Source organism: Protopterus annectens, chromosome 10.part0 (assembly GCF_019279795.1).
Source record: "Protopterus annectens isolate FY-2018-M chromosome 10.part0, PAN1.0, whole genome shotgun sequence".
NCBI lineage: Eukaryota > Metazoa > Chordata > Ceratodontiformes > Protopteridae > Protopterus > Protopterus annectens.
This window is the reverse complement of record NC_056744.1, coordinates 670,083,791-670,108,512: the sequence shown is the minus strand read 5'-3', so window position 1 is coordinate 670,108,512 and position 24,722 is coordinate 670,083,791. Positions and strand designations below refer to the sequence as shown.

The window sequence follows — 24,722 nt, the reverse complement described above, 5'->3', positions numbered from 1 at the left end:
TCCTCTTACCTGGCAGCACCATCCTTAGCATCTTTTTCCCATTATACCCATCATCCCTACTCAGCACATGTCCAAACCAACGCAATCTTGTCTCTCTTGCTTTGTCTCCAAACTGTCCAACATGAGCTGACCCTCTAATATACTAATTCCTAATCCTATCCATCCTAGTCACACCGAGTGCAAATCTTAACCTCTTTAACTCTGCCACATCCAGCTCTGACTCCTGCCTCTTTGTCATTGCCACTGTCTCCAACCCATATAACATAGCTGGTCTCACTACCCTCTTGTAGACCTTCCCGTTCACTCTTACTGGTACCCGTCTGTCCCAAATCACTCCTGACACTCTTCTCCACCCATTCCACCCTGCCTGTACTCTCTTCTTCACCTCTCTTCCACATTCACCATTACTCTGCACTGTTGATCCCAAGTACTTAAACTCGTCCACCTTTACCAACTCTACTCCCTGCATCCTCACCATTCCTCTACCCTCCCTCTCATTTACACACATATATTCTGTCTTAGCCCTGCTAACCTTCATTCCTCTGCTCTCTAGAGCATATCTTCACCTCTCCAGAGTCTCCTGAACCTGATTCCTACTCTCACTACAGATCACAATGTCATCTGCAAACATCATAGTCCACGGGGCCTCCTGTATTATCTCATCTGTCAACCTGTCCATCACCACTGCAAATAAGAAAGGACTCAGAGCTGATCCTTGATGTAATCCCACCTCCACCTTAAATGGATCTGTCACTCCCACTGCAGTCCTCACCACTGTCACACTACCCTCGTACATATCCTGTACCACTCTTACATACTTCTCTGCCACTCCGGACTTCCTCATACAATACCACAACTCTTCTCTAGGCACCCTGTCATATGCTTTCTCCAAGTCTACAAAGACACAATGCAACTCCTTCTGACCTTCTCTGTATTTCTCCAGTAACACTCTCAGAGCAAACATTGCATCTGTAGTGCTCTTTCCTGGCATGAAACCATACTGCTGATCACTAATCATCACCTCCCTTCTTAACCTAGCTTCTGCTACTCTTTCCCATAACTTCAAGCTGTGACTGATCAATTCTATCCCTCTGTAGTTACTGCAGCTCTGCACATCACCCTTATTCTTAAAGATAGGTACCACAACACTTTTTCTCCACTCATCAGGCATTCTCTGACTTTCCAAAATTTCATTAAACAATCTAGTTAAAAATTCCACTGCCATTTCTCCTAAGCACCTCCATGCTTCCATTGGTATGTCATCTGGGCCAACAGCCTTTCCATTCTTCATCCTCTTCATAGCTGTCCTTACTTCCTCCTTGCTAATCTGTTTCACTTCCTGATTCACTATCCACACATCATCCAACCTTCTCTCTCTCTCATTCTCTTCATTCATCAGCCTCTCAAAATACTCTTTCCATCTACTCAACACACTCTCCTCTCTTGTGATTACCTTTCCCTCACTATCCTTTATCACCCTTACCTGCTGCATATCTTTCCCAGCTCTGTCCCTCTGTCTAGCCAATCGGTATAGGTCCTTTTCTCCCTCTTTAGTGTCCAATCTCTCATACAACTCTCCATATGCCTTATCCTTAGCTTTCGCCACCTCTCTCTTTGCCATGCGCCTCATCTCCTTATACTCATGTCTACTTTCTTCATCTCTTTGACAATCCCACTTCTTCTTCACCAGCCTCTTCCTCTGTATACTCTCCTGTACTTCCTCATTCCACCACCAGGTCTCCTTGTCCTCCTTCCTCTGTCCAGATGTCACACCAAGCAATTTTTTAGCAGTCTCCCTTACTAGTTCTGCTGTAGTTACCCAGCTATTCGGTAAGTCTCCACAGCCTCCCAGTGCCTGTCTTAACTCTTCCCTAAACTCCACTTCACAATCACCCTTTTTTAACTTCCACCATTTAATCCTTGGCACTGCTTTCACACTCCTCCTCCTGTTCTTGATCACCAACATCATCCTACAGACCACCATTCTATGCTGCTTAACTACACTTTCCCCTGCCACCACTTTACAGTCTCCAATCTCCTTCTGACTGGCCCTCCTACATAGGATATAATCCACCTGTGTGCATCTTCCTCCACTCTTGTATGTCACCCTATGCTCCTCCCTCTTCTTAAAATACGTATTCACCACAGCCATGTCCATCCTTTTCGCAAAATCCACAATCATCTGACCTTCTGCATTCCTCTCCTTAACACCATACCTACCCATCACTTCCTCATCCCCTCTGTTCACTTCACCAACATGCCCATTAAAGTCTGCTCCATTCACTAGTCTCTCACCCTTGGGTACACTCACCACAACTTCATCCAACTCACTCCAAAATTTCTCTTTCTCATCCATCGCACACCCAACTTGTGGAGCATATGCTCTAACAACATTCATCATTACACCATCAATTTCGAGCTTCATAAACATCACTCTGTCAAACACTCTCTTCACGTCTAAAACACTCTTGGCATATTGTTCCTTTAGTATAACCCCTACCCCATTTCTCCTGCCATCCACACCATGATAGAACAATTTGAACCCGTTTCCTAAACACCTGGCCTTACTTCACTTCCATCTGGTCTCTTGCACGCACAATATATCCACCTTCCTTCTCTCCATCATATCAGCTAGCTCTCTCCCTATACCAGTCATACTGCCAACATTCAAAGTTCCTACCCTCACTGCTATACTCCTAACCTTCCTCCTCTCTTCCTGCCTTCGGGCATGCCTTCACCCTCCTCTTCTCCTTCAGCCAACAGTAGCCCAATTTCTGCCAGCACCCTGTTGGCTAACAGTACTGGTGGCGGTCGTTGTTAACCCGGGCCTCGACCGATCTGGTATGGAAATATGAAATTTTTGCGCCATAAATGAACTAAATTAATATCAGAGCTGAAGTGAGTTGGCCCCATTATGTTGAAAGTATGCAAATGAAGGGTTATTATAGTAGTTAGTGGAGTAGTGCAGGATGATCCGTGGTGGTGGTGCTGCGGTAACGTTGTAGCCTCACAGTAAGACGCTGACCGGTTCGACTCTCAGCTAGAGCGTCTTCTGCGTGGAGACATGCATGAATGGGCATATCTTCATTGAAGGTTGTGCATTAGGGCTGGCAACTCAGCACATAAAAATCAACTGCCAATCATTAGCAGACCGGAGTTCTGCTGTGGTGATCCCTAACCGGGAAAAGCCGAAAGACACAACAACAACAACAAGTGGAGTAGTGCAGGAGAGGTGCTACAAATGCCACTTTTTCCTACATTCCCTCTTTCCTACTTTCAGACTTAAAAAAATTTCTTAATAAATCGAATGAAATTAAAATTGGCCTTCATTTCTACATCCTTATGATTACTTGTGGGCTTTGTTTACAAATGAAAGCCTTAGGAAAGGGTATGGACTACTGTAAGTAAACATGTTTGTTAGTGGTGTGTAATTGTTGTGTTGCACACGACTGCAGTGGAAAAAGTATACTTGCGACGAGCTTGTTCTCATAGTTAAAAAAAGAGAAGTTACAGTTTTTAAGGGCTGTATAAAGGGTAGCCTTCCATGACTCAGTGCTAATTTAAGCATGGTCTCCTTTAAATATAGTAGTGCCATGGCCTAGAAGTGTAAATTCAGGATGTGGAGACTTATACATTTCTGTTTATAGGTAATCAAGTAGCTGTGAACAAGAAGCTCCATTGTTAGCTATAATATTAGCAAAAGTCTTGTATAAAAGTAAAAATAAAAAGGGGATGGAACATAGCCCTCCGTCAAAATCAAGTTAAGATCCCTTTGAATTTTTGATTGTTTCTTAAGGTCCACCAAAGTTATGAAAAGTAACTGCCATAAACAGAATTCCATTTTTAAATAAATGGCATATAGTACAATGCTAAATATAATATAGTAGCTGTCAAATTAAGTAATAGCATATTACATGCAGGTTTGTTTGTGTCTTTCGGCTTTTCTCGGTTAGGGGTCGCCACAGCGGAATTCCGGTCCGCTAATGACTGGTAGTGGATTTTTACGTACCGGGTTACCAGCCCTGACGCACAACCTTCAACGAAGGCATGCCCCATTCACGTATGCCTCCACACAGAAGAAGCTCTAGCTGAGAATCGAACGGGACAATGTCTTGCTATGAGGCGACAATGCTACCGCAGCACCACCACCGCAGTAGCATATTACATGCAGGTATGGTAACTAATTTCTCTTTTAATGCTGTTATTACATTAAATGTCAAATGCATTGTTTTAAAATGAATTCTTTGGGTAGGATTCTTTCACAGTTATTGTAATCAAATCACAGAGAATCTGAAAAGCATATTGTCATTTTTATGGTGAAACAGTTCCATAGAATGCTAGTGTATTTATGTCTGTACTTTTTTGTAAGTGAAATGTAACCACATCTGTTGTTCATTTTTCATCCCTCTTCTTTAAAAATACTGAGCACTTTTTTCTTCATTTTGGTCTGATCCGGCATACACTGCAGTGAACCTCAAGGGACAGTTTTTAGCAGTTTACAAACTAGTAAATCTGCTAAATAGAAGGATATCATGAACAACAAGGAAATTAGACAATAGCTAGTTATGCTGAAGCATAAACAGCACCACTGCCAGTTTTGGGTAACCACAGTTTATGGTGGTCAGACAAGTTCTCAAGGGTTTGCTTTAGCTGGTGCCAGCCAGGCTCCCACTGGATGGGAGTAAGTAAACCATAAGCTGTAAAGTATGGTATTATATGATGCAATCAACAGCATGTTTGACACTACTCTAATGTAATGCTGTTTTTTCTCACATGGATGGAATATCATCTTGTTTAAGATAGCCTTTTCACAACTTTCTCATGCAAGTATGATAAACATTTTCCTATGCAAGTAAATAGGCGGACTAGGTTGTGGTCCACTTATACATTTTTTTCTATCTTTACAGGTTTTCTAAATGATGCCAAGTACAGATCATAAAAGTGCAACTCAGCTTATTAGTTCAATTCAACACCATTGCTATTTCATTTTAATGTTGAGAGTTGTAATGTAATAAAAATACATTTTTCTAATTACTGAAACTAGGAAGAGCACTCTGTTTATTATGAACAATAACTGATGCATGAATTTTTAAATCCACTATTGAGAATGAAAAAGTAATCTGAAAGGCACCTAATATAGCCAGTTAGCTCAGTTATTGCTTTATGTATGTGCAATTTCCATATTTAACTTTGTTTAGAATTATTTACATTTGTATATGTGTATCTATCTGTCTGCAGAGAGTAACATGAAGGAGAGACAGGAACATGAACAAGTGCCTTATGTGAACTCCTAAAAAAAGAATATATACTTATTAAACTGAAGTTCAAATCGTAGATGTGACTTCCATTTAACCCAGCTAGATTTTATTATTTAACATTTGTTAACTGGGAAAGTCCAATTTGGAACAAAGCCAGTTTTCAGCAGAGGCCTGGGGAGAAACACTCCAGATGCTTGTCTTTTTAATGTGGGAGGAAACCGAAGCAAACACACACTAACACAGGGAGGACTCACAGACTTGACACAGAAGTCACTCCAGCTGAGAATTGAACTGGAGAATCTCTTGCTGTGCAGCAACAATGCTACCATTGCACCACTGCTGTCATAGAACTTCTAAAAGTGAACTGACTTTTATTTCTGTTTTATTGTCATTATTGTTCAGTAACTCACAGTATTCAACTTGGGTTAACAGAACCAAAACAAGCTTTCCAGTTTTACATCCTATTCTCTCAACTATTACATATTGCTTCCATTATGTTATTTATTTATTTTTCTATTTTACCTGTCTGCATTGTTATATTAAAAACCACTTCTCATATTATGATGCTTTTTTCTGACTTCCCACCTAAAGTTTCTCCCCGAGTAAAGTATTCCTCTGATGCTCATGTTCATTGTGTTTCACTGTTGCAGTCCTTACAAAATGGGTTATCTGGCTCCTGGTAGCCCACAGTCAGCCAGAATACCAAAGTCCTTGGTATATGACATCGGCTGCCTGTGGTTTAGGCCTGACGTCAGGACATCAGATACAAAAGAAGGCAGCCGATGCCATTTCCTCAGTCTTTCTTGCCGTGGAGCCCGAAGCAGAAGCATTTTGCACGAGTGCTGGTCGGCCGGGTACCTTCTTTTTGTATTCTGACTGCTTAGTTGAAGACATCCTCAGATAAGTACCCCATTGGGGACCCTCTTTTCTTGCTTTAACGAATGTCAGAGAAAATTAATAATTGTCTTGCCTGTGGAAAACAGATTCAACACTGTGATTTTCACGCCTATTGTATTACTTGTTTGGGCCTTGAGCACAACGTCCTTAATTGTGTTCTCTGTGCCTCTTCCAACCCATGTATCATACGCCATAGAGCTAGGATCCTGTTCAAGCATTTCAGAGTTTGGCCTAAGTCCATTATTATGGCGTCTTCTGGTCTCCTGACTTCATATGTTCCTAAGAAGTGCAAGGATAAGGACCACGACAGGCTTAGGGTCAAATTAGCTGACAACATCCCTGTTAAGTTAGTTGTCAGCCCAGTGGTAGTCAGTGAGGTGCTTTCTTTGCCCCTGCAGTCCATGGATGTTCAGCAGCAGGTGTCTGCAGTGGCCTTTTCTGAGTCCTCCATACCGCAGGCTTCCACTTCATATTCTGACCCTCTGCCAGTCTCCACCTCTGATGGATCCAGAGCCGCTAAGCAGGTGCCGGCTTCTGAGGCCTCTTTTCTCCACCCGGAGACCAGATCAAGACTGATGACCTTGATTCAGATTTCTGGGGTGGCTAGGCCATCCAGCCGAAAATCTACTCCTAAGCTGGCATTGGCCTCCCATCAAATGCCTCAGGCTCAGATGGTTAAAATGGCTAGTGATCTCTTGACCCTTATCAAGGGCTCTCAGCCACCTCCTTCTAAAAGGATTAGGAAATTGTCCCCAGAAGCTTTCTTTGCCTCAGACCCTGAGGTTTCCAGCAACTCTGCTGATGAAGAGAGAAACTCTCCACTTTTTTCTGGTTTTGAGGATTCTGATGCAGAAACTCCATCCCTTCTGCCTCCCTTCCAGAAGATTTTTCTTTTGGAGACACTCTGAATACTCTTATGGAGCATTTCAAATGGGAAAGTAAGGACTACCCTCAGCCTAAGAAACTGATTAGGGAATTCTTGGATTTGCCACAGCTTAAGCCTTTGGCTATCCCTCCGGTTTTGGAAGATGTTGATGTTCTCATGGAGAATTATTTAAGTCCTAATTCTGTTCCTCCTCCTCCCAGAAAGCCTGACAGGTATTATAGAGTTCCTGATTCTCATCAGTTCCTTTTCAAGAATCCTACAGCTGATCCAAAGATTATTTCTCAGGGCCCTAAGGGTGTTAAAGCCACAGTTGCTAAAATCCTGTTCCTCCTGACAGGGAATCTAGGGCCTTGGATAGATGGGGTAAAAAGGTTTATACTTCCTCCAGCCTTGCGATTAGGTCTGTTAATTGTCTTTTTCATATGCTTAAGTATCAGTAGCATACTTTGGAGGCTATTAAGGCTAGAATTTCTGGTGTTCCTTCCCTGATGGAGAGTAAGGACATGCATGATTTATTGAATTCTGCACTCTTGTCACTAAATATTCTCTACATTGTGGTTTCAACACTTTGGAGGCTTCTTGCAGGGCAGCAGCCACTGGTTCTGTCATTAGAAGACATGCTTGGTTCAGGGAACAGCCCCTTTCTGAACCTGTCAAATCTAAATTACTGGATGTGCCTTTGCACAAGGACAATCTGTTTGGTAACAAAGCAGAAGAGGTGTTGAAAAAGTTGGAGGATAAGGCCAAATCTATGCAAACTGTTAAGGACTTTCTGCAAGTTCAGCCTCCTTGTTTTAGTAGACATTACCCTTCTAAGAACTGGACTTTTCCTGACCTTAATAAACAGTCGCACTAAGTCTAGGGGTTATAGGTCTTCTAGGGGACAGACTTCCACCCCTCAAAAGGCTAAGCACTGGCAGGCGTCCTCTTCAAAATCAGGGAGTTCTAAGTATACTTCCTTAAGCAAGCATTCCCATTGACTCCGGCCTTCCCCTGCCTGCCTCTGCGGACCCAGGGTTTCCTTTGGGGGGAAGGTTAGCTATGTTTGCAAATGTCTGGTTCACCATCACAGATGACAAATGGGTGCTCAAAATAGTATCCCAAGGCTACAAGTTCTCCTTTCACACCTTCCCTGTCCACCAAGGATACCCAGATATCCCCCCAAATCAAAGGGCAGAAGCAGAAAAACAAGCTTCTTCTTTACTAAACCTGGGAGCAATAGAGCCAGTTCCTGCACCACAGATAGGCCAGGGTTTCTACTCAAGACTTTTCCTGGTTCCCAAAAAAGAGGGCACCTGGTGCCCTATTCTGGATTTGTCCATTCTAAACACATTTCTGGTTGTTCCCAAATTCAAAATGCTCACTCTTCAGCAGTTGCTGTCAATGCTGGCCAAGGATTCCTGGCTGATGACTTTGGATCACAAAGAAGCTTATCTGTACATCCCAATAAGGGAAAGCTGCAGGCAGTTCCTCCACTTCAGGTCGGGGAACAGGCACTTCCAGTTCTCTGCACTGCCCTGTGGCTTATCTACTGCTTCCAGAGTTTTTACCAAACTCCTGGCTCCAGTCATTGCTTTTTGCAGGCAAAGAAATATTCATATTTACCCTTACTTGGACGGTTGTCTTATTCAGGCAAACTCTTCAGAGCAACTTCTAAAGGATATGGACTTTTTAAAGAACATTCTCACCTCTTTGGGTTACACCATCAATGGAAAGAAGTCAAAACTGGTACCCACCAGTGAGATTGTATTCCTGGTAGCGAGCCTGAACACAGCCGCCCAGATGGCATTCCTCCCTCAAGAGAAACAAATGGAGCTTTCAAATTGCTTCAAAAATTTGGCAAGCATGGCCCAGCTCTCTGCAAGGCAATTCCTGCAAGCCCTGGGATTCATGGCTTCATGTATTCTGATGATTCCATATGCCAGACTGCATATGAGGAAAATACAATGGTACCTCAAAAACCTTTGGTGTCAACACACTCAGGATTTAGACTTGATACTTCCTCAAATTCCCTGCCTGCAGATGGAGTTCCTTTGGTGGGTGATGGCCTGTGCACTGAACAAAGGCCTGCATTTCTGTCCACCTCCTGCCATACTCTCACCACAGATGCCTCGGACTTTGCTTGGGGAGCACATCTAGAGGGCAGATGCATTCAGAGGACTTGGAACTCTCAACAGATTAATTTGCACATAAATCTGAAGCAACTGATGGCAGTCCAGCAGGCCTTAATGGCTTTCAAACATCTTCACTCTCCTGGTACTCTTTTGGTCAGGACAGACAACACCACAATCATGTGGTATGTCAACAAGCAGGGAGGGATGCACTCTTAGCCCTGTGCAGACAAAGCATGATACTATGGTCCATAGCAGCTTCCATGGACATTCATTTGACAGCTCAGTTTCTTCCAGGTAGGCTCAACACCTTGGCAGACTGGTTGAGCAGGCAGGTCCTGGATCCTCAGGAGTGGCAACTAAACAAGACCATCTTCTATCACATCATTCAGCATTGGGGCACTCCCCAGGTGGATCTCTTCTCATCTCCAACCAACCACCTTCTTCCAACCTTTTGCACCAGGGATCATCACAACAAATCTTGGAAAGTGGATGCTCTCTCCTTCCCCTGGACACAGCTCTCAATCTATGCATTCCCTCCTCTGCCCCTTCTTCCCAGAGTGCTGTTAAAGATAAAGGATGAAAAACCAAGGGCCATCATCATAGCTCCAGACTGGCCCAGACAACATTGGTATCTACTACATCGCAGTCTCTCCCAGTCTCGACCTTGGCATCTTCCCCTGATACCAGATCTCTTGGTTCAAGAGGGGGGAAGAATTCTGCATCCTCATCTTCAGACTCTGCATTTGGCAGCTTGGCTCATAATTTAAACCTTTCCTAACAAGTGGTTGAGGTCCTTCGTGAGGCCAGGAGGCCTAGCACTGGGAAATCTTACACAGATAAGTGGAAAAGATTCTCCATTTGGATGCAGACTAGAGGGAAAGACCCTTCTCAACCTTCTCTTCCTCTCATTCTTGACTGTCTGGCAGGCTTGCTTAATAGTGGACTTTCCTTTTCTTCTATCAAAATCCATGCTTTAGCTATTTCAGCTCATTGTTCCTTTGAGCATCCCATTTTCTCTCATCCCTTGATGAAGCAGTTCCTCAGGGGAGCTAGCAATTTAAAGCCTCCCAGAACGGCACCTACTCCTGCTTGGGATCTCAATTTTGTACTTGAGAAACTTACTCTGCCTCCTTTTGAACCAGCTACCTCAGCAGACCTGAAGTTTCTGTCCTAGAAAACTGCCTTTCTTTTGGCTATTACTTCAGGTCTATATTGGAACATCAAACTTCTAAAACATCGGCCGCCATAAGGTCGAACTTGGAAGATCAAAAGCTGAAAATATCGAAGCCGCGGAACATCGACTTCTTTCCCAGGGAAATAAGTCAGTGGGCCGTTTCCGCGGCTTTGCTATTTTGTCCACTGTGGTGCGATCTCGGAGTTGGTATATTTAAGTAGGGGCACATCAGGGGGTGTGGGGGGTGAAGCTCCCACATTAGAACTGGCTTAAGATGTGCGTGTGTTGTGTGTGTGTTTCCCGGAACAGCGATTTTTTTCCGTGGGAAAAAAATCACTGTTTTGAGCTTTCGATCTTATCACATTTTGAACTTCCAAGTTCTACCTTATGGCGGTCAATGTTTTGGAAGTTCGATGTTGTGATAGAGATCTATTATTTCAGCTAGAAGAGTTTCTGAGCTGCAGGCCTTAATGGTAGTAGAGCCTTTTATCATCTTCCATGTGGATCGGGTTTCTCTTCGAACTAATCCCTCCTTTATGCCTAAGGTGGTTTGTAGCCTGTCTCTTAACCAGTCTATCCACCTGCCTACCTTCTTTCCTAATCTTCAGAATAAAGGGAAATGTTACTGCATTCCCTGGATGTGCATAGACAGCTTAGATTTTACCTGGACAGGACTAAATCTTTTCAAAAGTCAGATCAGTTGTTGCCAGCTTTGCTCCTGGAGCTCAGGGCAAAGCTATTTCAAAACAGACCATTTCTAAGTGGATTGCTCATTGTATTCACTTTTGTTACTTACAGCATGGCAAGTTTCCTCCTCAGAGTATTAGGACCCATTCTACTAGGGCAGCCTCTACCTCAGCAGCTTTCTTAAGAGGTGTACCTACTAGGGACATACTGGAAGCAGCTACATGGACTTCTGTCCACACTTTCACTAAACATTACAATTTACCCTTGTTTTCTAAGTCCAGGGCTGGTTTTGCCACTGCAGTGTTGCAGGGCATCCTTACCAACTCTTAAACAGTGGGCATTCCTCCTTCCTTTTGTTTTTTCTTGGGCTTTGGGAATCAACCCATTTTGTAAGGACTGCAACAGTGAAACACGACGAACATAGTGCAGTTGTGTACACTTACCATAAATGTAGATGTTCGAGTGTATTCACTGTTGTAGTCCTGGTTTCCACCCCCCTTCCTTCCCCCCTTTTTTACCTAGGGCACAGACTGGATTTTCTTTTCCTGGTCTAACCTTTTTTGGGGGCTCCTGACAGTTAAGGCAAGAAAAACTGAGTAAATGGCATTGGCTGCCTTCTTTTGTACCTGATGTCCTGATGTCAGGCCTAAGCCGAAGGCAGCCAATGTCATATATCAAAGACCTTGGTATTCTGGCCGACTGTGGGCTACCGGGAGCCAGATAACCCATTTTGTAAGGACTGCAACAGTGAATACACTCAAACATCTACATTTATGTTAAGCGTACACAACTGTACTTTCTTCAGTTTCCAAAAAGTTTCTTTTTCCTTACTGTGATGACATGAAGTATTGTCAGCAATGCCAGGAGAAGTAGGGCAGTGGATGTGTAACATATGCCTGCATAGCTAGCTGGAATTTTGTAAAGAATTATATATCATTTGTATATCAAACTGATTTGTACCAGTGCTTGTGTTGAAAATATATTTGTAAAACTGTTTGTGTTAAAAAATGCTCCAACAGTGGGTCCTGTTGGACAGAAAAAAGAAATACACCTGTATGCCAGACTGTATTATAACTGTTGAAAATAATATTGTAACAGAGGATACTGGAATAGAAGAGGTTAATGTCAGTCCAGCTAATTTTGAAAAATATCCTGAAATTAAATTACTTGATTTAGGCCATAAAGATTATATCTCACAGGTGTCAGTGCAGCCAGAGACAAAAAGTTTGTACTAGGAAGCCTTCTGTATTGTCTTTAGCAGTGAAATAATTTCTACACTGAAAGGGTGGAAGTGCTGAAATGGATTTATGGCTTCTAGATGCTATAACACATCTTAGTAAAGCTCTATCTGTGTGTATGGTAACACATATGTGTGAGATTTTGGTTCGGTTTCTAGTAAAGGGGGTAGTATGGGAACCAGAAGTCAGATAACCAGATGTATGTGATGTCATTCTGTAATCAATGACTAAAATTTTGTTTTAATGCTAAGTGAGACAGAAGTCTCAGAGCAGTCTGTTTTTGGAACCTGAAAAAGAAGGATCCCTCACACACTTCTTTTAGGAAATAACCAGGGAATAGTAATTCTTTAGATCAGTCAGGAAAATCTAGTGAGAGTAGTTAAATACTGTATTTCTGTATATGTGTGAATCTATTCATCTGTGTTATTTTACTGTTTCCTGTAATTGAAACTCTTGTGTTTATTATAAATAGATATTTAGTATGTTCATGTTCTTTTATTTTTTATTATTAAACATATTTAAACTTTTTTTTATTGTGGTTAGTCTTTTGAGACTATTTTAACCTTTGAAAGTAGTTATATTTATTTGGTGACATTGTGGCAGTTCCTGAAAGCCGTGCTGTTTGGTCAACATTACCATTTGTGTTAAAATTAATTTCATTCAGTATAATTGGGTACCCTTGCAGCAGCCTTAGAGTAGCTGGCTCTGGAGTGTCCTGGTAGCAGTAACTACTATATAGTCTGGGCAGAGGGGCATAGATAGTAAATCTGTGCCAGCCTTTCCCCTGTGTGTGTGTGTGTGTGTGTGTGTGTGTGTGTGTGTGTGTGTGTGTGAAAATCAAATCTCAAAGTGTGTGTGTGTGTGTGTGTGTGTGTGTGTGTGTGTGTGTGTGTGTGTGTGTGTGTGTGTGTATGTGTATATATCAGTTATTTGAAGCAGGAACACAGAGCACTGGTTTCACAGGGAGGGTGGTGAAGGACTTGGCCTGAGACACTTGGCTGAGGACTCAGTTGTATAGTTGTGCCAGTGTGAAATATTATTTGGGGCCTGGAGAGAGAGGGGGGGGCCCAGACCCCAGACTGAGTGTGTTCCCTGCGTTCTCTTAAGGGAAATTATGCTTGGTGCAGAGAGCTGCATCTGGAAATACTGCGTGTATCTATCTTTGTTCCAAGTGAATGTCCCTCACCAGTGTCATTGGTGAGGATTTAGGCTCCTTGATTACTGGTCCAGAGGCGACATCATACTTCCATGAAGTCTTCCTGCAGAATTCCATACTAGCCACTGAATACATTTAGAATGGTCATTATTTCAGTTTTGAATTTAATGCATACTATACAAAGCTGGATTGTTTTTTTTTAATTTGGAGGGGGCAAATGTACTATCTGCTGTAAGATTTGTTTTATGAAATGGAGACATTGCAAAGATAACAAAGGGAACATTTTTGTTTATAATTTTACTAAATGCATAAATTCCATAGAACCAATAGTGCATTTATATGTAATTGCAAGAGAAAGCTCCAAAATGTAAAAGTTAAAGATAATATAGCTGAACCAATCAGCCTAAGTTGCATGTCTGTGGGATGCTGTAAGAAGTCAAATTACTGAGTGAAAACTTGTGTTGCAGTGGTACAGTATACATACTCGATATCCAAACAGCAACTACCAACTCTTATTATTTCTTGTATGTATACATTTAGGTATCAGAATGAACTTGGCTAGCTCAGTGGGTAGAATATGAGATTCTTAATATCAGTGTCATTGATTTGTTTGGTGCTTTTTTGTGTGTGTCTTACAGCCTGAGAAATAAAGCCCTCAACTATTACTAATCTGTTTCCTGTGCCTATGTGCATTGTTTTATTTCTTTCATTTTCTTATGCCTATTGTGTGATTCTAAGCAAGTCAGGGACAGTTGAGTTTAGTGGGGTTACATGTTTAATAAATATGTGAAATAAAAAATATATACAGGTGGAATAACATGATGAATCAGGGGCTGGTATATCTACTGCTAGTAGTAATAAAAATACCCTTATGGGAGATGCTCCGTTAATACTGCACATTTCTATCCTAAGATGGGGGGGGGGTTGTTTTCCCAATTTCAGTTATTTGTTCTGTGGTTTTGCCTTGCTTGCTTGCTTATTGCTTTTCATTTACATAGTTGTTTGCAGAGAGTGGATTTATTAACATTTAGTGTGCATTTTTTATGGGGACAGACTGGACATATTTCCTGGTTATGTTCAAAGTTCCAGATATGTTCAGCCTTTAAAACAAAGGAATACTGATTTTGCCATCACGGTTTATACAGCTTAAAACTACGGTTGCACAGCAGTTGAAATGCTTCCACTGTAAAAAGAAACTTGTTAGTAAACAAAGCCTCAGGACCAATGTTGGCTGTCTAAATTAAGTCCTCCACATACCATAAACACGTATCACTCCCAGTAAACACTCTTTACAGGTACATTTATAGACACACACATATGTGTACATGCAAATACACACACATACACACACACACACACACACACACACACACACACACACACACACACACACACACACACACACACACACACAATTATGCCAATGTTTACTTCTAAGACATTTCAATCACAGTTTATCAGGTGATAAAAAAGTTAACCGTGTGCGTCTAATCAGTATTGTACCATGGTACATTTTGCATATGTATTCTCCTCCATCCATCAAATATTTACTATGGGTAATGAAGTGTTTCAGCAATAATATGATCTACTTTTTAAAACCGGAAGGGTCTTTATTAACAACTTGAAAAATGCACAGCTTATATTTCAATAATCTCACTACTTTAGCCAAAGCAGACCAATAATCCTCAAAAATTCAGTTTAGTGAAGAACAATTGAATTCTCATTTTCTCTTAAATTATTATGTATCCTCCCTTCTTCATTTCACTGCTCACCATAAGATTCTTTATTTCATACATGTATATCATGAAGAATATGTTTTGCTCTTTGTCATTCATTTCTATTGCATATTCTGTATAGTGTTTGGGACTGGTCATATAGAATATATTTTTCATGGCTGTTTTTACTGCTTGCTAGACTTTTTTTCTGCATTTTGATCATATCTTCATTTAAGCTAAATCCTCCCAAAGATAATAATGTTGGCTGTAATTTCTGTCTCCTGAACATGTGTTTATAGTGTATTTATCTAATCGATGACTACTAAATTAAATTAAATTGTGTCTGAACACTGATATTGTACGTATCTCATAAAGCATCTTCTGATGCATGTTTTTATTGCTCAGCTTTTACATTTCTTCATCTTTTGTTTAGCTTATTCATCCAGACATCTGCTTTTGATGAAATGAAATAAAACATTTTAATGGTCTATTGTGCAAAATAACTAGTACTTCCAGCAGTACTGAAGTTTCATACGAAGGTTGTCTAAGAATTCAGATTACTAATGTTTGCCTGATGTATACTGAATACTGCTCAGAACACAAATATATTTCTTATAATAATGACTATAATGCGAGTAATGCATGTACTGTTTAGACACATTAAGCAGTCAGATTAGTATATAGTTTATGTACTGTATTCCAGAAGTAGGTGCTATATAATACATTGAATGCCTCTTAGTTATTTTAAGAACTAGTAAGCCATTTCACTCTGCATTGTAATGTGCCAACTGTTTTTATTTATTTTGTTTCAGATAACTTTGGGAGAATGCTATAGAATCCACTACTTAAAAGAGAGGCCAAAATCTTTTATCCAGAATTCTTATGTAGCAGCTCTTTATAGGCAAGCTGGTTGCTTTATTTTTGGCTGTGCTATAAGCCAGTCATTTACAGACATTGCCAAAGTCTCCATTGGAAGACTGCGACCCCACTTTTTGAATGTTTGCAAGCCAAAATTTTCTAACGAGAGCTGCTCACATGGCTACGTAACAAACTATACGTGTACAGGACCAGTACATAAAGTGCAAGAGGCAAGGTAATATGGTGTGCAAACATACTGTTATAAATCTTATTAAACATTCTTTCTTGATTTTGGTTAAATGTGCTATTGTCATTTTTTTTTTTTGTTGCAGAAAATCTTTCTTTTCGGGTCATGCATCATTTTCCATGTATGCCATGTTATACTTAGTGGTAAGTACCTTCAAGTTTTGGCCATAATGAATTCAGCTGTGTAAGATAAACAGATCTCCTGAATGAAACAAGTACCAAGCTATTATTGGACAATGCATAGTTTGCTTTAGTTAAATTCTTTAAAGTATAAGATGTAGACCAAGGTGCCATTGGAGACAGTAACCTCAGGAACTGACTATTAAGTCATCTTTTTTTTACTGATACGATATATCTTGAGTTTGATCTAAGCATATTATTTATTTAAATTTGTTTACCAAAGTACAACATAGATCAAACATGGACCAGTTACTAGTTTAGCCTGGTTGAGATCATAATGTAACAAAACAATGCACAGTATACAAATAACAGTGGTTTACATTTATGAAAAAGTGTAGACAATCTGGCAAGCAGTATATACACAGACGATCACAAACCAAATATATGTATAGTGACATAAGTGGAATAGAAAAGGGAAAACAGCATTAAAATAGGGGGAGGAAGTGTTGCATATATGGCAGTAGTAGCTAAGGTAGTAAAGGTAATAGAGATCAGTAATATGAAACAGGAGAGTACATTGTCCATAGTGGGTTTAGACCAGTAATTGTGTGATAGTCTGAAACATAGTTTAGGATAAGCGAGTTAATCAGGTGGATCAAGTAAGTGGGAGGTAAAGCTACTACACAGTTGGAGATATTGATTTAAGTGATATTTCATTTATATGGACAGTTGCATTCAAACTGTTTTAGTAAGTATTATTTGAATTGCGGCATAAACAGGGTGTGGTCTATGTGATCAGTTAATTCAGGAGGAAATAACTGCCATAGTTTTATGGCCAATAAGAAGGCACAATGGCCGGTGGAGTGTAGTCAGAGAAAAGAGGTTTTGTTGTTTCTACATAGTGCACAAAGACACTGGAACACAAGTGTGATATAATACCCTTTATTGGGTCAATATAGGTCTGTAATTGCTAGAACTTTCAAGCCTGCATGAGCCCTTCATTAGGAGTTTTTAATCTACTGATATTATATACAGTGCTTGACTACCACCTGTGTCTAGAAAGGGAAGTATATCATTTCCAATTGGCTAAAAGCAGAAAACTTGAAAATGCTAGTATGGAAAAATATGCAGCTCTAATTACACGTGTGTGTGTGTGTGTGTGCGTGTGTGTGTGTGTGTGTGTGTGTGTGTGTGTGTGTGTGTGTGTGTGTGTGTCTGTGTCTGTGTCTGTGTCTGTGTGTGTGTGTTCCAGTGTTTTTATGATTTCTATTAGTGGACCAGTATGACATTTCTTAATTTTTTTTCTTCTCCTTAATGTGCATTTCATATTGTTTGGGAAGTAACATAATTTATTTATGAAAGTGCAGTTGTTGTTGAGAATAATATAGCAATAACCCATGCCTGGGTGTGGGTAATGCTGGATTTACCCATGGTTGGTGTGGTTTGGTCACGAGGGCGAAGCCTGAGTGGCCAAACAAAACCAACCGTGGGTAACTCCAGCATTACCCACACCCAGAAGTGGGTTATTGCTTTTATACAATGACATTATTTAAGAAAAAAAATAATTACTTTTCTTAAATAATGGCATTGTATAATGCCTCCTTGCTGCCCTTCCGCAGCTGTCTGGTATTCTGCGGCAGTTCTGATGTACTGAGCATGCGTATGCCTACGCAGTACATCAGAGCTGTGGGCAAAAGCAACAGAGAAAGCAAGATCTCTGTTGCTTTTTACAAACTGTTTCGCTATGTTAAATGGTTTAACATAACGAGATAGCATTAAAAAAAAGCAATGGAGAATCTCTGTTGCTTTTTTTAAAGCTGTATCGCTATGTTAAACCCATTTAACATAGCGAGACAGTTTTGAAAAAAGCAACGGAGAAAGCAAGATCTCTGTTACTTTTTAGAAACTGTCTCGCTATGTTAAAGGAGTTTAACATAGCGAGACAGCTTTAAAAAAAGCAACGGAGATTCTCCATTGCTTTTTTTAAAGCTGTCTCGCTATGTTAAACTCGTTTAACATAGCGAGACAGTGTGAAGCAATGGAGATCTTGTGTTCTCCGTTGCTGTAAAAAAAGAGTTATAATAATGGAAAAAGTCTGGGCGACTGGACCTTTTTCAATTACTATAAATCTGATTTACAACGTGCACGCTGACCAATCAGCATGCACATTTTTGAATATTAATGGGGGGTCATTGTATAATGCTGCTTTTCTAATGTTGCATGTGTAGAAAGCAGTTTTGTTCTTAACTGTTCTGAGTGGGTAGCCCACATGGATCTAAATACTGTTGTGTCCTTTCTTATTGCTGACTGGAAGTCTCTTGTTCAGCACTGATTTGTGCCTCACATTTGGATGCATCTGATGGTTAGAAAGAAGTATTGATGTATTAAAGTAAAAAAAAATGTTTGCTATGCTTGCTAGTGAGGAACTCTAGAAGTGTAAACTATAAACCCCTAAAAGAGCATGCCATGTCCCATGACAATATAACTGTTATTGTTATAAAGTTTAAATGTATTTAAATGTTTATTTCATTCAGTCAGAATCACTGTGTCACTTACTGCCTTAATGTCTCTGAACAGAAACAACGGTAGGCTAGTGTGTGTATACTTAACAGTGTCCCATGGTTTCAGCAGCAGAACCCATTCAGTCATTGTAGACATGAGTCTAGGACAATATTGCAATAAAGCAAAATCAAGTTAACGTAAAGACACAATGAAAGGCAAATTAAAAAAAAAAAACGCACAAAAAGTTGTGCAGTAATAAATCAGAAACAGAGAATGATTATAAATACAAAATTAGTTATGTATGTGCGGCTGAGCATGCAAGCAGACTCCCCTTTATTCTTTCAGAACTGTGGGGTCTCAGAATGGATTCATAGAGACTCACCAAGAGTAGCTTTGATGAATGCAAAGTATTCAGAAATGCATGCCAAAACTACTTTCATTAAACATCACAGATTTTTTTTTTTTTTGCAGAGGACAAGCCCCACTGCACCACTGTGGGGGAGCACTCCACACACTCAGACACACACACACACACACACACACACACACACACACACACACACACACACACACACACACACACACACACCCTAGACTTATATATACCAACTCCTAAGTTTGCACAACAGTGGAGAAAGAGGCAAACTCTATTTTGAATGTAATTTTGGCTAACATTCTTTGACCATTTTATTTTTTCTGAAACCAGCTTTGCCAATTTGACACACTCCCTTCAGAACGTAGATGGCTCTCCTGTATCTTGTGCAGTAATTATGCTAAGCCTATGAAATTACAATTCACCAGATATCTACAATCAAGCAAATCAAGAAAACACATGCTACCATGTAGAAAGTGTATTTATTTAGTTTTTTTAGTTACTTGTGTGTGTTTTTTATTGATGAGAGGTTGTCTGTGTTGGTTGGGTCCCATCTTCTGTGGAAGCCTTTAGAGAAACTCTCTTAAATCTACATTTAAGCTGTGTTTTATACTATAATACGAAAAAGCTTAGATATTTAATAAGATAAAAGTGAAGTAATCTACAGGTTGTGAGATGCTGTGAGATAAACTTGAAATTGTTTGCAATTTCTGAAATGCTGTATGTACCTACATACATAATATAATATAATGGACTGGCATAGGGAACATAAAAAATGGCTATAAAGTGTTGTTTCTGATTTCACAGTTAAGACCAAGTGAAATCCTGGGAATGTTAGGCATGACTGATTAGCTAAAAAGGCACAGTTTTGCTTGCCATTTTCTAATGGTGAGCTGTACTGTTGTCTAGAGCAGATGGACAGGAAGGTCAGCGATATACCATTCCTCCATGTGAAGGAAAACAGAACACTAACGACGACTATGACAACTAAGGGAAGCTGTATTACACATGCCCGCTCTGGTGTTGTAGAGGAATAGAATGTCTAGTGCAGCCCAGGCAGCTTGAGTTTCATTAGCAGCTTGGGCATGTTGATAGAGCTGGAAATGAGGGGAGGGTATGCCCATCCTGAAGGTAGGAAGCAGAGCCGGTTAAGGGTTGTAACAGACTTGTGACATGACCTGGAAACAGGGGTATGATGTACTAAACCACCAATGGGCAGTAGCCTTCACTGAGCATGTACAGAGGATCATTCATTCTCATATGGGAATGCATTGTGACCCCCTCCCCATAGTGATGTTGAGTCGCATGTCTCCCCATCGTGGAGGAGATGGTAGTTGTCAGGGTGCTGGTGAGCACACAAGCAATACACATGGCTGCATAAGTGACAACCCCCTGGATGGTTTTTACCCTGGTGGACTTAGCAGGTCCCCATCACCAGACAACAAATGGGATCAAGTCTCATTAGGGAATGCATGAGTTGACATGCAAATATAAAAAAAATATATAAGTATAATACACAATTACTAAAACACCAGATTATAAATGTCTATGACCTGTACATCAAACAGACAAAAAAGTAATGTTTATTCAGTACATGTTTCAGATTTCCATAAGCAACCTGTTGACGCTGTCTGTATTTTGTACACCTACCCCTAAAGGTTCCTTGGTTGTACTTTAGTAACTGTATTTTTTTAATTGGTCAATCTGTTGATAAATCTGATCTCTCTCTTTCTCTCTCTGGCTTATTTCATATGTTGGAAATCTGTTTGCTGCTTAATGCATCGCCACACATCACCACAATGCTGGTTTAATCCTGAAACTTGGTGTGCTTGATCATTCAAGTACCATTTTATAAAAGTAAATGGTACACTAGATTGGTTATATACAAATGTCTGAAGGCAAAGAGGAGCTGGGGTGAGCCCTGTGGCTGAATGGAATCTGGTTTAGATCCCTGACATGGTTGCATGTTCTAGGAAGTATACATCAAGAGCATATGATCCAATGTACCAGCCAGAGTCAAATGCAAATATGTGCCTTATAGAATTAAACAACATTACTTTAATTCAGCAGACACACATTCAGCAAAACATCAGACTAGTATAATTACAGGAAAACACTGTAATTTGTCATCTGTCATTCTAAGGTACTGTAAACCATAACAGAAGAAATGGCACATGCTCTAATTGCAAATTTTAAGGACATCAAAGCTTGTTGCAAGTTTTATTTTTTGTTTTGCATCTTTTCCCTCCTTTCTGAATTCATGCAAATCAGAAGTGATATATTTCAAAGTAAGAGGTATAATGGCAGAACTACACATTAAGGGTCTCAGAGGGGCTTTTGTTGGGAAGAATTTTACAAATAATGCAGGCACATGTGCAGTTATGCTTAGGGCAGCATTCTTGTCAGCAGAAAAATAACTGTAAGTTCTTTACCAGATAATTAAGGCTGTTTGGCAATCGAGGCTGATATTCATTTAATCACTTTCAAAAACCTGTGCATGCAAACCAATGCACAGAGTGCATAAACCTTTATGTATTATACACAGGAAATTAGCACACTGTGAGAAGGGCCTTATTTCTAAACCAAGAGCATTAGAGCGCAAAAAAAAAAAATAAAAGCACCAAGACATAAGTTTGTTTTCTAGATAGTGTAGCTAGTTGTCCCCTGTCCCATCATGTTTCTGTACTTTTTTATTTTTTTAAATATTTCCATGGTGGTTTTGTCTGTCTCTGGCATCAAGATGTATTACTCATCAGCTGAAGAGTATCTTATTACATATACTGACTGAAATCCGCTTCATTTGTACTGGTGTGAATTTATCCCAGAAGAAAGCATAACAAGTCACCATATGTTGGAACATAAATGGGCAGTGTTAAAGGTCATTGGGTATCTCATACATCTATGTGATCCAATAATCATGATTGGAACTCAAGCAAGAAAAAATAGTTAGCTGTGCTGAAACAAATCAACCTTGCACCTTACACAAAATCAGAATTTAAAGTGACACCCATTTTTGCTTGCCAACCCTGCTAGTAGTCTAGTATTCCAATGTGACCACTTTATGCAAGACTCACTTTCCGACATGCATTCTGACTGTCCTGATAGTGCATAGATGTATTATGCTGTGGATAGATAAGCATCCTTCACTTCTGCATAGTGGTTAGTCACACCATGTCGTGATGAACAGAATCATACCCGCATTGCTGCACTCTTTCAGAAGCCTATTTTACAGTTCAACCAACTTCTCTTATTGCTAATTTCTTTGCTACGACTGGAAATGTCCCCTCTTATCAGATGAGTAGCAGTTTGTAGTACTGAAGTAAGTAAATCATATCTGTGTATGCTTTTTTCCTGCTCATGCCATCTCCCCTTTTATGTCAGCCGTGATTTAAGATGAACCCATAGGAGGTGACTTCTAGCAATGCATGCAACAAAATCAAATAACAACAATTTCTGATTAGTTAAAAGTGGTCCCATTAACTCTATCATATGTCATTGATTATCATATTGCAAAACCATAGCTAAAATCTTTGAATCGGTATTATCAAAGAAGTAAACGATAATTTTGAAATCTGTGGACTGATAGTTTATTAACAGTATTGATTCAGGAAGAGTCACAAAAGATTGGGGAAGACATTGGACAGCTGAAAAAACCCTGATTCAACACTGCAGACTTTTCTGTTGATAGACATAAATTTCTGTGGCATCAACAAACACTATTCTAAATACATACTCACTTCAGTTTCTAAGTGGTCACTATAAATGACTTACCAGACTCTTATTCTTATATCAAGACTTGTATCAAATGGCTGTGTGATTAAGCCAATTGTTTAAATGCTATTCATTAATTAACTAACCACCGAGAATCATAACCTGCAAGCTTATTTTTATGCAAATTACTTGACACCAGGGAACATTGTTTGTGTCCCAGTCCTTAACAGAGGCAGTGTGTACCAGCACTTCTTCACACATTTTTCCACTAAAATTTTTCACTAAAGTATACGGTCTTATGCCAGTCTTTTTTATATAAAAAGTGTGATGTGACATGAATTTAAGAAGGGACAGGCACTAGTAAAAATAATGTCATTGGATTCAGCAATGAAATCACTTGAAAAACTTCACAGGAAGCTGTTAAAACTTGTGCAGTAGAAAGCTGTGAAGCTGTGTAAAATTACCTGTTCCAAGTTCAGCGTGTATTTCTTGGACCAATTCATTGCTGTATTTCTGGTGATAATAGTAAATTGCAAGAGATCCTCCTTCATTCATTAAACAGAAGTCACTTTACTAAGGCATTCATTACTAAAGAGGTAGGGATGGTATTCCAATTATTGACAAGAGAAGAGACATTCCTTGAGTAGTATTCAAAATAGCAAAATAGCAAACCATCACAATTATATATCTACAGGTATATCTCACAGCGAAAACAGCTGCTCCGCAACAGACTCTCCCCATCCATGTAAAAGAAAGCTTACCTGTATCCATAGTCAAGTGCAACTTGGACCTATGGATGGGAAACAGAAAATTTATCCCTGGACTGCCCCTTTTATAGTAATGGACTGAGGCAGCACCTAAATGCATTTTCCCATGCATGGATACCCTCAAACTATCTATGGTATGATTCCAACTATTCTCACTAGGGATATTACACAACCATGGGATGGGTATGGCCAATCTATAACTAAATGGGATAGGTTATGTCCAGTGGTGCAGCAGTTAACGTTGTCACCTCACACCAAGAGGTTTTCTGGTTCGATTCTCAGCTGGGGTGCCTTCTGTGTGGAGTCTGCATATCCTCCCTGCATTTGAGTGAGTTTCCTCAGGGTACTCTGGTTTCATTCCACATTACACGGTATGCGTTTGGAGCATTTCTACCTGGGCCTCCTCTAAAAATAGGCTCCATCCTAGTCGGGCTTTCCCGGTCAACAAATGTTAAATAAAATAAATGTTGAGTACAAACAGAGAGATTGGCTAGGCTTAAAATGGCCCACAAGTGTAGCTAGTTTTAACCTATGAACCTATAAGCAAAATAAATAGACAGTTTTCTGAGGGCACTAGGATACATGGTTTTCTGCATTCTTATATTTCCTTAAGCACAATTACATGACAGCTAAATGCATTGGCATCTCAAAAACAATTAGAAACAATACACACATTTCAGGTTATAATGCTTCATGTAGTATTGGAAATAAAGAACATGTTCCTAAAGTAGACAAACACAGCCAATTCATCTGTAGGGATGGCTATTACTTCCATTATCCTGAAATCAAATTCTAACTGCACTCGAGTTATATTCAGGGTGACTGTTTCAGCAATCCATCACTTTTAAGTTCTTAGCAGTTTGTTTCACCAAAAGAAAAAAAAAAAACATTTCATATCATTGTGCAATAACAGGCCCTTGCCAGCTAGAATACTCATAAGGCAATACAAACAAGACTATAGTGATGTGGAATTTAAATAAACACAGAAAAGCTAATCTTTTCAACTATGCAAAAATGGAA

The 24,722-nt window shown here is 40.0% G+C and overlaps 1 protein-coding gene across 1 annotated transcript in view; it reads left to right on the top strand.

The window, feature by feature from the left end:
* The window catches only part of PLPP3 (phospholipid phosphatase 3), a 130,078-nt gene that overhangs the window by 79,843 nt on the left and 25,513 nt on the right, over positions 1 to 24,722 (top strand). Inside the window, exons 3-4 of the mRNA XM_044085509.1 lie at positions 15,938 to 16,218; positions 16,316 to 16,373. Of these exons, the coding sequence (XP_043941444.1) occupies positions 15,938 to 16,218; positions 16,316 to 16,373 (339 nt within the window). The remainder of the gene's footprint in view (positions 1 to 15,937; positions 16,219 to 16,315; positions 16,374 to 24,722) is intronic.